The 15,120-nt window shown below is 30.5% G+C and overlaps 2 protein-coding genes across 2 annotated transcripts; both read right to left on the bottom strand.

Moving 5' to 3' along the window:
* Window positions 1-987: 987 nt before the first annotated feature.
* Window positions 988-4,411, bottom strand: LOC114177482 (sulfite exporter TauE/SafE family protein 3-like). The gene is made up of 12 exons (XM_028062852.1): window positions 3,997-4,411; window positions 3,757-3,916; window positions 3,421-3,621; window positions 3,030-3,094; window positions 2,903-2,942; window positions 2,424-2,485; window positions 2,242-2,328; window positions 2,094-2,144; window positions 1,721-1,945; window positions 1,555-1,648; window positions 1,308-1,448; window positions 988-1,202 (listed from the first exon to the last, which is right to left on the bottom strand). Exons 1-12 carry the CDS (start codon window positions 4,219-4,221, stop codon window positions 1,120-1,122), a joined length of 1,434 nt encoding a protein of 477 aa, XP_027918653.1. The 5' UTR covers window positions 4,222-4,411; the 3' UTR covers window positions 988-1,119.
* A 3,800-nt stretch (window positions 4,412-8,211) lies between these two features.
* LOC114177034 (proline-rich receptor-like protein kinase PERK4) lies at window positions 8,212-12,069 on the bottom strand. The gene is made up of 9 exons (XM_028062261.1): window positions 11,958-12,069; window positions 11,345-11,876; window positions 10,660-11,238; window positions 10,485-10,571; window positions 10,310-10,380; window positions 10,110-10,186; window positions 9,514-9,658; window positions 9,080-9,241; window positions 8,212-8,909 (listed from the first exon to the last, which is right to left on the bottom strand). Exons 2-9 carry the CDS (start codon window positions 11,778-11,780, stop codon window positions 8,688-8,690), a joined length of 1,779 nt encoding a protein of 592 aa, XP_027918062.1. The 5' UTR covers window positions 11,781-11,876; window positions 11,958-12,069; the 3' UTR covers window positions 8,212-8,687.
* Window positions 12,070-15,120: the final 3,051 nt, after the last annotated feature.

A 15,120-nucleotide genomic window follows, 5' to 3' on the forward strand; every position in this document is an offset into this window, starting at 1 on the left:
TAAGTTTAAATCGTTTCTTTACTAATCTTGAACATTATCTTTGAAGAATTAAAATAATATATTTAAAATTTATAAATTTTATTATTACCATTAATATAACAAAAATAATATGTAATTTAATATATAACTATAAAAAATTATATATATTTAATAATTTTTTCTTTTTACTGTTAAATTAATGAATCCATCAATAATTAATTCAAAACTAAAATTTTCAGTTACGTATTTCTTTTTCAATATAAATAAATTTATCTTCCATTTATCTTCCATTTATTTCTCAATCTTGTTTGATAAAAGATTTTTTTTTTTGAGATAAAATGTATTTTTTATTTTTTTTAAGATTAATATAATTCAAAGATGATTGATAGATATTTTAAATTTAAAAAATTAAGAGTATTAACAATAAAATACTAAAATTAAAATTTTAAATTAATTTTCTATTGAATATGATATTAGCCATTTAATTACAAAATTATAAATTAATAATAAATGAGTAAGTAAAAGGGTGATAATAATTTTTTTTAAAATTCAACATTTAATTTAATTTTATCTATAATGAAATTAATTTTTAAAAAATCATAAATATAGAGTAGATTATCCATGAAATCATTGAATCTTCCACACTTCATGTTCAGATAGAGTAGATTATCCAGCAGCATAATTCTTTTAATGGAGTATTCGATTTTATACATGTCATTTAATCACTAAGGATAATGATAATTATTTAGCTAATGATTTTTTCCCAAATATTTTGTGTAGTCTCACTACCTCCCCAATGTTTCAAAAACGTTTGGTAAAAAATAATAAAAGATTTGGTGCATCTAATATGAGAAGTATTAATACTTTTAGATTGAATACAACTTTGAGGGAAAATCATTTATTTACTAGACTGGAAAGAGACAACAGTGCTACACACTTTCTTCTAATACATTTTTCGTTATTAGTTAAAATTTATTAAAAATGAAAAAATAACATAAATAAGTTGAAGAATAAAATTCATATAATCTCTTGATTTTCATTAAATTTCAACCACTAATAAAAAAATTTAGGAGGAAGTGTAGAATGTCTCATAGGCATAGAAAGGTGGCCACATCACTCATATATAGAAGCAAAACACAGCTAAGATTGATGGCAGATATTTCTAAACCCCATATGCTCGTTATTTTCCATCTTCTCAACCATGTTCCCAATTCCCACTCCACCTGTGATACCCAGAAAGAGAAAATAAGTGTGTTTGTTTGAATCATAAACCAATCAACAAAAGGGAACAGAAGGCTAAAACTTTCAATGAAAATCATGGAGAGTACCTAAACTGATTGCACTTAAAAAAATGGTGAAAGCTAGAACAAAGATGATGATGGATGCTCGTCCGAAGATAGCTATTATCTTTCTCACCACATGCTGCCCAGTTAATGCAGCTATGGTTGCAATCAAAATAAAGTAAGAAGCTGCATCAACCCATCCCATAAGAAGAAAGACATTAGATTTACTTGGAGTTTCTGTTATCTTTCCTGAAATCTGCTACACATTTAGTTTTAGTTTTTGGGTTCTTACCATAGGGAACTGGGAAGCGTTCTAGAAGATAGTATTGTACCACTGACATGGAGGAAGAGAAAACCATAGCAAAAGTCGATGTAGCACTAGCAACCTGCGACAGAAAGGCTACATTTTCATGTCTGATTTTTCTGGGAAATCTAAAGAGTAGTAAAAGCTGTCGTACCTGAGGAGGAATTCCCAACTCGAGAAAGAGTGGCCCCAGAATGAAGCCACCACCAAGACCAAGAAGTCCACTAACTATACCAGCTATTATTCCGCAGGAACAGTAAAGGCAGATCTTGTGAAGCTTCTTCCAATCTGTTATTTCCTTTTCCATCGATGCAATCACTCTACTCCCATTGCACAAGCATATGGCTTCATAAAGCGTAACAGAGACTGCAATAGGCACCTTAAAGTGACAAATAAGCAAGCCAAAGTTATTCAAGATTATACAGATTATACAGTACAAATTTGTCTTTCTCTTCTGTGTTTGTTAAGTTATTCAAGCTGGTGTGCGAAGTTATTTGCTGGAATATTTGTGTACGTAGAATGTTTACCTGCAGTGAATTAAGAATCCAGTACAGTATGGAGCATGTTTTGGTGTATGTCTGCATTGAAACAAAGAAGAGTGTGCATATTCAATAAACATAAAATTCAAAACCCACAAGTGCATGCCTGTGACTGAATTAGAAAAGCCAAAACTACCTTAATGATCTGAACGATGAGAAAAGCCACCCAGACGTAGACAAGGACTAATAATTCTTTCCAGTAGATGTTCTTTAGTAAAGGGATCTGCACACCAGAATTTAACACAACTTATTATAAGGCTAAAATGAAACTTCAGTGAGGTTCCTCTAAGGAATGCTTTGAATGGCCATTGGAATTACCTTCTCATCTCGTGGATCAGTCAAACCAGCTGGTAGTGGCTTATAATCTTCTTCAGAATCATCTGCATTAAAGGGGTTGATGCATTTTCCTTATATTTCCTTGAGTTGTACGAATCACAAAACTTAGTTGTAAAGAAACTCAAATCAAGTTCTACTTGTGATTGCAAAATAGTAGAGAGAAAAAATGGGAGTCCCTGTTCTCTGTAATTGTGCATTCTCTATCCATTTATATCGTGCAAGTTGAAACCAAAAAGAAAAGATCTCCCCTATAACAAATTTGTAACCATGATTTCATGCCTAAAGTAGGTCCTATTAGGAGAAAATGAATATGTTCATACATTCTTATCTGATGAATTTTATTTTCTCTATTTTTTCAGCATTGTGCTTTTTTTTCTTCTTGTAGGTCAGATTTTGCAGTATCTTTTACGTAGTTGCTGAGAGTTTCTTTATATTTTACTGGAAGGTTTGCAGGGACTTACAACCAGGAGAAAAATCTGATTCCAACATCTTAGCTGCTTCCTGAAATTTCGGTAGCATAATCATCTTAATATAAAGTAGAAAACAATAGAGCTTCAGAAGTTTTACAGTGCATAAAGGCAAGTTTACCTTTTTCATAGTTGTTTCCTTTTTCCATGTATCTATACCTTTGAACAAAGCTTTTGTGGATGTAGCTACAACCGATTAGTTTCATTAGAAATCAGACCAATTATTGTAAGATATTCAGAACAGAACAGCAAGTAAATCATGTCATGTGTACTATGTAGCATAAGCTGGTTAATAAATCTTAAAAATAAAAAAAACCAGTAACATGTTGGTGGCTATAAAAGATAAATCAACAATTTTTAAGATCCATGAAAATAGGATCTGAAATGAAGGAATCCATATAAAAACACAGACACACCAGAGCACTTTCACAAGAAAGAACGCATCCACATAGATTTTTGAGACTGCCCCAGGACAATTTAATTAGTTTAAAAGGTTGTGGCAAGTAAGTTACCAATAAATAAGATGATTAACAAAACTGTGACCATCCAATCAGCAAACATGACATTAAATGCAACACCAATGCTTATTCCTAGCATTAGCATAGGTTGGAAGAGCAAAGCCAGATCATAATCTATAGCTGGCAAATCTAGTGTTGGGTGTCTAAACCTCAGGTTGTAATATACAGTTGATACCGCTGCTCCCATAATCATACCTGCAATTGCCAAATAATAACAGTTAAACACCCAAACAATAGACACACTCATCAATAAGAGGGTGTTTAAGACCCCTTCAAGCATGCCCATGTTTTACTTGTGGAAGAGTAAACAGAATAGAGCAATATACTAACACTTAGAAATGGCAGTGGAAGACTTAGCGTCAAAACCAATGATCAAAGTGAGCATTGGGATGAAAATTCCTCCACCTCCAACCCCACCTACGCTTCCCAACGCAGCTCCAAAGAATCCAACGATTGACCCTACCACAATTCTCCAACCAAACTTCATCTCCTGCATTCAGACCAACATGAAATGAATAAGTAACTACGAAAATAGTCCAAAAAGTGTGAAAATGTGTTTGACAAACTCACAGGCCAAACACGGTCATTGGAAGAATCTCCTCCATCGTTCCAAAAGAAATCAATTATACTAGTCAAAGCTCCATGTCTTTCTTTTGCAGCAAAACTCTCGTGGTTTTGGTCTTTCAAAACTCTTTCTGCTGAACTCACATTGTAAGCCATGATAATGCTCCACGACACCACCCATATTGCTGTTGCTGCTGCTCTTGAAGTCTTCTTTTTCATTTCAATGGCCATGTGTAGATGGGTATGTAGAAAGACCAATGCAACACTTCTCTCTCTCTTTCTCTCTCTGAACGTGTTTTTCTTTTTTCTGTGGTTATTTTTTTTTATGGTGGTTCTACAAGTATGGTTGATTGAGGAAACTACGAAAGCTAAGGACTAAGGAGTACATTGATGAGTAGCATCGTTCTCTCTCCCTCTTTTAGGCCACTCAATGTCACTATTTATCCTTGCCTAGCTCCTTCCTCTGTTCTGTAATAGCATCGATTCTAAAAGATTCTCTTCACAGTGCTATTTTGTATGCACCCCATGTCTTATGAAAGGCACTAGTAATATTTTGCCTTTCTCACACTTTCCTTTTTTCGAACTTTTCTGTTATATAAACATTATTATGGAATAAAAAATTATTGCATGTAATAATTTATAGGTTGATTTGATTGCATATTATAAATACCGTTGCACGTAAAAAGTTTGAAGACAAAAAAATAGTCAATTCGTGTTAGTTTGGAATTAACATGAATCTTCTCCGGTCAAACAATAAACCAAACATGGTGATACACAGTGCAGCGGTTATGGCCGCTCCGTTTTCTTTTCATCTGAATGAAGCACGTTGAAGAAAAATGAATGTGACGAAATAGACATCGGAGAATAAGCACGAGATAATAACAATCAAAATCACAACATAGGAAGCTTCATGAAAGCAACGTAGCTCTCAAACCCATGAAATAAACACAGCAAAACTATGAAGAAGCTTCATGGTAATTTCATTTTCTCTCAGCTTTCGTTTATCGTTTATTGATTTGCATAGCAAAGCAACAACAGAAAGAGAAAACAAATAACATTGCTTTCTCTTTCCTGTAATTGGTGGGTAGGGGAGGATCCTTAAATGGCTTTTTGTTTCCACAGGTTTCCATAATCCTAAAAACAAGTTGCAAGATGAAATAATCATAGTCAAGCTCATAAGGAACTTTCTTTCGCAATTATTATATACATTATGAGTCCCCACTCACCCCAAAAAAATATTTTCTTCGTTGAATTGGTTGTAAAGGAAGTGACTCGCATTTAAATTTTTATACAGTGAATTGAATTGAAAATGCATATTAACTAAAATCATACTTATATTTTATTAATATTAATCATTGATATCAGTAATTAAGCTATTGATTTCACAATTTAATAACAATTTTAGTGGTGCGATGAATTCAAAATACTCAATCAAAAAATTAGTAAACTGGGAACTGACCCACGCAACTCGACTAATTAAAAAAAAAATACACATATGTTTGCTTGATTAGCATGCGACATACCACATTGATCTACATTTTTTATGCCAAAAATTATCTTTTCACCTGTGTACAAAATCGATGACTCAAAAGAAGTAAAATTTGGATGAAAAAAAGAAGAGAAAAGTTGTGATTGAAGAAAAAAAAGGCTTATTTCTACCTCTCATGTAAAAAAAAAAAAAAGTTGTATGTATGTGAATTTTACTAATTTAAAGAACACTTACCTGAATTATTCAATTATTCTTACCTCTTGCAAAACATAAACAAAGTGACGTGGAGCATCTGAATATTCCAATGTAGAGATGAAAGGTCTTCTGCAATAATAAATGTCTTTTTCCACATGATAGTTTGATAAGATAAGTATTTGACCGGAAGATTTGTTTTTTTTTTCTTTGATGTTATGCATGTTTGTTTCAGATTATTAACGTTTAGGTTGTTCAGATTAACTCTTAATATGTGTTTATGTTTACCAATTTACTGTACTAGTGGGAATGCAGGTAAGAGTTGTGTTTGTTTAAGCTAATTTGAAGAGATTTGAGAGAAAAACCAAATTGCTATCTTTACAATTATCATTCTCTCATTCTCTCATTTTTCTTTTTTCAATTTTTCACTTTTCTCCCTTTTTCACTGTACCTGAGTTTTTTTTCTTTCTTTTTTTTTTTGGATCTTCAATACATAAATTTGATTGTATATGTATATGACGTTATGTGTGGTATGAAAATGCATGCTTCGTTGATATATGTTTTTGTGTAGAAAGAATACGTAATGAATGAATATGATTAATTTCTTTTAGAGTGGAAAACTGTTTTTTTTTTTAAATATATACATGCCTTTTATTTAGTAAACATGATGATATTTTTTATATTGGATTTAGGTCAGATTGTATATCAAGTTTGTGAATTAAAAAATACATTACAAATATGTTTTTTATTGTAAATAATATTTTTTAAATTTGTTATACAGTTATAGAAAAAGTTCTAATATAAATTTTTGTTAGGCCAGTTTTGTTTAATAAATGTGATGATATTTTTTTATATTGGGTTTAGGTCGGATTGTATATTAAGTTTAGAATTGATTTAAGATTAAGTTTGTGAATTACAATATTTTTTATGGTAAATAATATTTTTAAAATTTTGTTATGCAAATATAGAAAAAGTTCTAACCTAAATTTTTGTTAGGCCAGTTTTGTTACAGCATTATAGGAAAATTTTTAAATTTTGTTATGCTATTAACCTAAATAATATTTATTATAAAAAGTTCTAATTAATTAGATTGTTATTTTAATTGTTTTTATGCCATTATAGAAAAATGATATTTATTATAAGACGTTTTAATTTGTTAAATTGTAATTAGTTAGTGCTTTAGTTGAATAGTAGATTAGTCAATTTTTTAATTAGTTAAAAATTACATTTATATTTAAATTAAATTAGTTAATATTTTATTTATGTTAAGTTTTTTATTGAATACGAAAATTTATATTAATTATGTATGAATGAATAGAATTAAACAGTTTTAGTTAAAATATTATAAATTTGTAATTTATAATTTTTTTTGATAATTATGGTAGAAATAAATATAATTGATATAAGATTTGGAAATGTTACAATTTAGATTGTAATTTATTTTTTCAAAATTCATTATTAATATTTTCTGTACTGAGACCATTGCTTATATGAATTGAGGCGATTGACTTCGATAGTTACAGAAAATTATGTAGTTTCTAAAGTAAATATTAACATATTATTGAGTACAATTATCAATCCAATATGTTTGATATTGACCAAACTTAATTTCAAGGTTGTTTTCAATTTTCAAGGGCGACAATTTCATTTAAATTATTTTCAATGTATAATTTTTTTTAACAAAGTTATTTTTATTTAATTTATATTAATTTTAATCTATCATAATTCGATTTAAAATAAATTCATAATATAAAATTATTATTTAATTTTATTTAAATTATAATATAATTTAAATTATTTACATAACAAATTCATAATCTAATTATTATTCACATTTCATTATATAATTTGTACTATTTACAATTTAACTTAAATTATTTTTATATACAAGGATTAAATTTATATCAATTAAATTATTTTTTTAATTCATCACTTTCATTAAATCTTTTACTAATTTTCATAAATTTTCCTATCATTTTCTTTTAGATCTTATTATATTTTCCTTAATCTAAACAATCTAACTTTTACCTTTCTTTTTCTTTAAATCCACTTAAATTCACCATCTCAAATTCAATCCAGTCAAATTCATCTTCTCAAATCCACTCTTTAACAAATATTTGCAATTCAACTTAGGATTTGTATCCTTTGTGTATGTAAAATATATCATATATATAATGAAAAAACAACCAAACATATGATTTTATTTTTATTTTTTGCATTTGCCTCTCTTTATATAATTATGTCTATTATGTAATTATTAACCAATTATTTGCACATTTAATTATATAGTTTGGAAGTGCATTTATAATGTTTCCTATAAATGTAGATTTTGACTATATGAGCCTAATAGTTTAAATCAAAGTAAATCGGGTCTTAAAATGGGTTGAAAAATAAACTATATTTTTCTTAAAAAAGTCTGAAATATACATGGTTTATTTTATCCTAAAGTGTAGCAGTTAATTTCATAAGTAACAAAATTTGTAGCTGCAACGGAAAATTATGAATAACATAATAAGTATTATAGACTAACTCTCATCATTTTTAAAGCACCAACTAATTACATGTATAACCACCAACCATAATGTGGGTTAGACAAATCTTGCTAGTTATACCTAAAAGGACTCTACACTTTTACCAATCTCTAAAAAGTTGCATATAATGCCAAATCAGAAGATAAATCAACAATTAAAAGAATGTTACATTATAATAGCGCGTTGTAACGTGCATCTCAAACATACTAGAAGGGCCACAACCAAATCATTCATTCCCCCATTTCCTATATAGTATGAGATCCCACTTCACATATACACCAACGAAATAGATAAAAAAATAACAACCCCAGTGATAAAATTGTTGATATAATTTTTATTTTCCTATGGTTGAGAACTTTTTTTGGTATTGTGACTGAGATTAGCAAAAAGTTAATAAGCGACTTAATTATGTCAAGTGTGTGACCCAAATTTAGCTGAGAATTGCTTCATTTTGATTCAGCATACCAAAGTTGGGTTTAAGGTTTCTAACGATAACCCATCTCCTTACTGGAAAGCTCACCACTGTCATTAAATTCTTGGCTCGACATTATTGCCTGTCTGAACTTTAACATATCAGCATTGTATTGCATGGTATCGTATTCTGAGCTCCCAGAAGAAGCGTAGGCACTGCTATTATTCCCTGGTGTAAGTTTCATTCCATCTTTTAAGTCATCCAATGATACATCTCCTTCCAGTGCCCTCACAATCTGTCCATAGTTAAGTCATACATATGTTAAATCAATAAACATAAATTCACTTCATCTAACTTTCCATAATGCAATGTTAATTACAATGGTATACAACAATAATTAACATTTCTACCTGCTTAGTCACACAAAACAATAATTAACAGATCTCGATGTATATATATATATACCTGACTCATTTTTGAACGCTTCTTAGCAGAATGACGAATGCTTGCAGCTGCACAAGCTGCCATTCTTGTCATTTCCTGGACATTGTAGTTGCCTTCCAAAAATGGATCCACCAACATTCCAAAGTTGCCATCCTCCAATCCTTTGTTCAGGAGTGGTCGAGCCTGCTCGGTACATATACAGTTTTTTATTTACTTTTGGATTGAAAAAGTAATCGTGTTGTTGGAAATAATCTACGTGTAACTCTAAATTTTACATTGGTTAGAAATAACAAAGAAAAAAGAACCATAAGTTTAGTGTCTGTGAAGTTTTGAGTTAAAAATTGTGTCGCGGACCGAATTCATGTCACATATATACTTTTGGGAGATTAATTCCCTCTATATTTGAAATTTCCTCCAAAAGATAAAATGATAGAAATGTAATATATAGTACTAACCCAATCCACTAAACTGTCTTCCATGACATGTGTTGGATCTACAGGTCGTTTCCCTGTTATGAGTTCCAAAAGCATGACCCCAAATGAGAAAACATCAGACTTCTCTGTCAATTTTCCACTTGATGCGTATTCTGGGGCCAAGTACCTATTTGAATATACAAAGTTAGACTATTCAGTTGGACTAATTAATGAATATGATTTTATGCCACTTTTTACACAGACCATACATTGGAAAAGAATTTATTTTCTTCTCTATTTTATATCTGCATGTTGAATGATTTGATATTTTTGTGAAATCAATAACTTCTGTAGTTATTTAAACAACATTGTTCATGCTCTTATGCAAAAGCTTGTAAGTATATAATGTTCAAATTGAGTGTTAGGATAACCACACAATATATCTTGTATTTGGTCAGACATTTTCCAAATATTTAATTGTGTTATCACTTTTAAGGGCTGCTTTTACAAATTATGTCTATTTGTAGAAAAAGTATTAATTGGTCAGACTTTGTATTTATATAAGAAAAACTATTAATATTCTTTTTTTGTACTTGTTTTAAGGTTCGACAAATATTAGAGCTGGAAGGGAGAATTACCCGAATGTTCCCATGACACGAGTTGAGACATGAGTATTATTATCAGTGGTCAACTTTGCAAGTCCAAAATCAGACACCTGACCAAGATGCACATTGGAGTGTAAACTTTACTTGTGTAAGTAATATGTGTGATATACGACTAAAACAGTTAAAAATAGTAAATGTATGAACTTATACAAAAAAATGTAGATATGAGAAACCTTGGCTTCAAAGCTTTGATCAAGAAGGACGTTAGAAGCTTTAATGTCACGATGGATAATGCGAGGGCTACCTGAGTTCATTTGTAAATGTTGCAAATATGAGAAAGAAAGACAATGAAGTTAAAAAAAAAAAAAAGATTATGATAAGTAGAAGAAATTGAAATGTAATGCTTACAATCTTCATGAAGGTAGGCAAGCCCTTTGGCAGATCCAATGGCAATTCGCATTCTAGTAGGCCAATCCATGGTAGGCATACCTTTACCTGTTGTGGCCATCAAATCATAAGCTCTGTTACTAAAAATAATGATAACAAGAAGAGTTAAAACAAAAAAGGAAAATGATGTTGATACCATGAAGGTGATGTTCCAAAGTTGAGTTGGGAACAAATTCATAGACCAGCATTCTCTGGCCTCCACAAATGCAATATCCAACAAGAGACACAAGATGACGATGATGAACTCGACTAATGATTTCAATCTCAGCTTGGAACTCGCGTTCTCCTTGTCCACTACCTGCTTTTAGACTCTTAACAGCAACTTCCTTTCCATTAGGCAAAACTCCCTTATGGACATAACCAAAGCCACCTTGTCCAATAATCTGGTCATTGGCAAATCCTTTGGTGGCAGCTGCTAGCTCCTCATAAGTGAAGGTACCACTCTTGAGTGTGAGATTAAGGCCTGGCGATGTGGAACCCATCCCCACTGAATAATTAGAGCTCATATCTCCACTACTCATTTGAGGATGTGATGTTCCCCAGCCACCACTAGGAGGACCCATTCCCATTCCCATCTGCATCCCCATCCCCATCTGCATCCCCATCCCCTGTTGTTGTTGAACCCTCACAACATGCTCACCCATATGAGGAGGAGGAGGACCCCCTCCTGGTTGCCAATGAGGAAGAGATTGTTGAGCGTTGTAATGATTGCTAGCTGCACAAATCATTTCAGACCTTATTACTCATCAATCCCTAACTTAAACCCAATCTTATTTCAGACAATTGTGAATACATTACAAAATATAAAATTCAAATTTTACGTTTTCCTTTAGAAGGAGAGGCGTAATAGTAGTTATTATTATTATTATTCTTCTGCTGCTGCTGCTTTCGCTTTTTCCTCCTGCAACAACAAATCAAACACACGATGAGCAACACCAGAAGGACAAACCCAACTCCGATCCCTGCTCCCAATACTGCTTTATTGGTGCTATCCTCGCTCTTTGACTCTGGCAGCTTATCATGCGACAGCGATTTATGTGAATCTTTGGACGGTGGTGAATGACTGGACGAGGAACTTTTATGTGATCCCTTTGATGATTTATCGGGTGTGGCATTGTCGGGCGTGGCGTTGTCGGGTGTGGCGTCATCGGGTGTGGCGTCATCGGGAGTGGAGTTATCGGGAGTGGCGTCGTCGGGGGTGGCGTCATCGGGTGTGTTGTTATGTGGAGCAGATTTCTTATTATTAGGGGAAGACATTATTCCTCTGGGTTCCGGCGATATGGTTTATACGTTGAAAACCACGAAATGCCGGAACACCAGATTTTCCCCTACTTTTCTCACGAAGGTTGAGCCCTGTGAAGAAGAAAAGAGTTTTCAAAGTTGTATTGAATGAAAGAAATGAGAAAAATGGTTTGGGAAGAGAAACGTTAATACCTGGAAGGATTACCGGAAGAACGAAATGGAAGAAACTATTGCATTGGAGAAGAAGTGGTAATACAAAAGGAACCAATCACAATTCCTTCCCTAGGATCCTCAATGCCCTCCTACAAAGGAGGGTCTTTAGCACCTCTTATTTACCTCATTTCATTTATAGATTTACCATTTTCTGACTGGTCTTTATTTTATCATCAACACCCATAATTTCCTTTTATCATCCATCTTACCTCACAAATATTAACCACAAATAATTAACCACTAAAAAAAAAATTACTCCTATACTTTAGTATATCGAATGTTAGATACCATACGTATCATCATGATGCTTTTTATGGTATTCATTATATTGCATAGGTTTCATTCTCTGTGCTTGCCCTCAAAGAAATGTGTTCATTACACAACAGTGTAAGAGCATTTATGTATATGTTCTGCGAACCTTAAACATACATTTATGGAAGTACATCTTTGTTATTTCTATCATTTTGTGTTAAAGATGCTTCAGAATTAAGGTTACAACAATTTCAACTGCTATATAATTAACTCACTTCAATTTCTCTCCATTTTAAGAACATTCTCTTATTTACTAAGATTTTATAAAAGTCACAGATTTTATATTTTGTTCCTAATTTTGTTTATTTAATACCCAATTTATAAAATGCGTGTTAGAATATAATATGCTAAAAAGACTTGTGCTTCTAACAAATTATATACCAAATTTGAAAATAATTGATCGTTTTACTAATTTATTATTATAATAACTGTTAAATAATAATAAAGACACATATCTTCACCGATAATAAAGAATAAATGAAGACATGTATCCTTAAAATATCTTTTCTTTATTTTTAAAGTATCAAATGACTATGAATAAAATGAGGTTCGACTTAGTAACAAAAGATTTAATTAGCATGTTATTTGACAAAGTGGTATTAATATGTAGGGTTGAAGGTCGACTCGAACTACGACTAAAGGTAGAGGCGAATTAATTTGAATCAAAGTTTTAGCCAAACTAGTTAGGGTTGAAGATCAAGATGAGTTGGCTTAGGCCAATGATCGACATTAGTCAAATTGAATAATTTAGTCGAGTCGATTCGAGTCAAGCTAATTAGGGTCAAAGATCAAGATGAGTTGGCCTAGATTGAAGGTTGACCTAGGTCTGCCTAGGTCAAATGTTTGACGCTTTAACTCATATCTACTTAGCTCAACCTTTCATTTGTCTTGATTTGTCTCGAATTTTAATTCGACCAGCTCATCTTAACCTTTAGTTTGAGCTGACTCATCTCGACCTTTGGTCCTGAACTAACTCGATTCGACCTTTGATGTGGGTCGATGGCTCAACCTTCGATCCAAACTAGGAGTTAATTAAAGTTTGGTTTGCTGTTCAGTTTAATTTTGATATGGATTTATCTTGGAGTTTTTTTTTTCACGATGAAAAGATAAAACTCAAATGCACATGCTTATATCTTTTGAAAAGATAGTGTAGGATGTGGTAAATGGTGATAGTATAATATAGTTATAGATTGTGGTGTGATGTATTAGTTTACTCCTTTGTTTATCTTTTTGAAAAACTACTCGATATATTTTATGATTAGAGAATTGTACATGATATCATAAACTCTATATTGTACTTGTGTATTTGAGATATACTTATGTAATTACCTCTTAATAGTGTTTATATGTTACAATTAGGTCATTAGAGTTGTCACTTAATTTGTAGAACTCATCAGAGAGCAAGACATGAACAATGTCTTGAGTCACGGGTTATATGGTTAAATGTATGTCTTGGAAACTTTTTTTCATTTTCTAGATATTCTTCATTTTTTTCTACAAGTATTTTTTTTTTTGTTTAATTATTCAGATGGTCCCTACTTTGATAAGGGGTGTGTCAACTCAGTCCTCACTTTTAAAAAAGTTTCAATTGCGTCCCAACTTTTAAAAAATATCTCATTTATGTTTTTTTTAGTAAAAAATTATTAATGTCGTTAACCATGTGTCACATGTCAATCTCTAACTTTTTATTTAATTTAATATTTTTTAATTTTTTTTTGCAAAAGAATTTGTTGTCACGTGTCAGGTCTCTAGTATGTCACGTGATAAGATGATGTCAATTATTAATGTTATTGCCAAATGTTATTGTTTGATTTCAATTTAGTCCATACTTTTGTCTCTTTGATTCCATTTTATCCCATTTTTTTAATCTATTTTTTTTACAATATTAAAACTAATTAAATATAAATATTTTTACAAAATTAAATATTGGTATTTATTTTGAAATTTAGTGATAATAGAGTAATAGAGTCACCTAATTTTTTATTGTTTCAAAATAAAATAATATTGTTTCTCTCGAATTTTAGACTAAATTTATTATTTGTATAAATGTTATATTAATATTTTTTTATTCAAAATACTTTTTAACATATTACATTGTTGTATATTATTAACCCATATTTTGTTAATCATTTATTTTACCACTAAATTTTAATATAAATTTTAATACTTAATTTTGTAAAAATATTTATACTTAATTATTATAATGTTATAAAAAATGTATTAAAAAAATAATATATTTCAATTATTAAAAAAGTTTGAGACAAAATTGAATCAAAGATACATAAGTGGAGACTAAATTAAATTAATGAGGCATATATATAAGAATTAAATTGAAATCAAGACAATAATATTTAGTAATGATACTAACACGTTGTATTGTCCTGCCACGTAGCACTAACAATGTCATGTGTCAGCATGAACTTAACATGTTTCAACAAAAGTTTTTGTAAAAACAAACTATAAAAATTAAAAAAATTAAAAATTTAACACATAATATGTTGTTAATGACATTAATATATATATATATATATATATATATATATATATTAAATAGACTTAATTGAAATCTTTTTTAAAAATAAGTATACATTTAAATTTTTTTAAAAGTGTGTTATCAATTGGAACTATCCAAATAATTAAACTTTTTTTTTCTCTTACTACTCACGGACAAAGTTACTAATTACTTAAATTCAAATAATTAAACTTTGTTTTCTCTGGTTACTTACGGAAAAAGTTACTGATTACTTAAATTCAGATTTAGTATAATACTTTTACCTTAATATGTTGTTTTTGTCGGTTAGAACACCAAAGTAATATATATATATATATA

The sequence above is a fragment of the Vigna unguiculata genome, chromosome 3 (assembly GCF_004118075.2).
Source record: "Vigna unguiculata cultivar IT97K-499-35 chromosome 3, ASM411807v1, whole genome shotgun sequence".
NCBI lineage: Eukaryota > Viridiplantae > Streptophyta > Magnoliopsida > Fabales > Fabaceae > Vigna > Vigna unguiculata.

Excerpts from the sequence above, each read along its gene's own strand:
- LOC114177034 (XM_028062261.1), bottom strand. The coding sequence starts at position 11,780 with ATGTCTTCCCCTAATAATAAGAAATCTGCTCCACATAACAACACACCC. Across the intron at positions 10,381-10,484 it reads TGCCTACCTTCATGAAGATT|GTAGCCCTCGCATTATCCAT; the intron begins GTAAGCATTACA and ends AAATGAACTCAG. Across the intron at positions 10,187-10,309 it reads ATCAAAGCTTTGAAGCCAAG|GTGTCTGATTTTGGACTTGC; the intron begins GTTTCTCATATC and ends CATCTTGGTCAG.
- LOC114177482 (XM_028062852.1), bottom strand. The coding sequence starts at position 4,221 with ATGGCCATTGAAATGAAAAAGAAGACTTCAAGAGCAGCAGCAACAGCA. Across the intron at positions 1,946-2,093 it reads GGATTCTTAATTCACTGCAG|GTGCCTATTGCAGTCTCTGT; the intron begins GTAAACATTCTA and ends TGTCACTTTAAG. Across the intron at positions 1,449-1,554 it reads ACGCTTCCCAGTTCCCTATG|CTTCTTACTTTATTTTGATT; the intron begins GTAAGAACCCAA and ends GGGTTGATGCAG.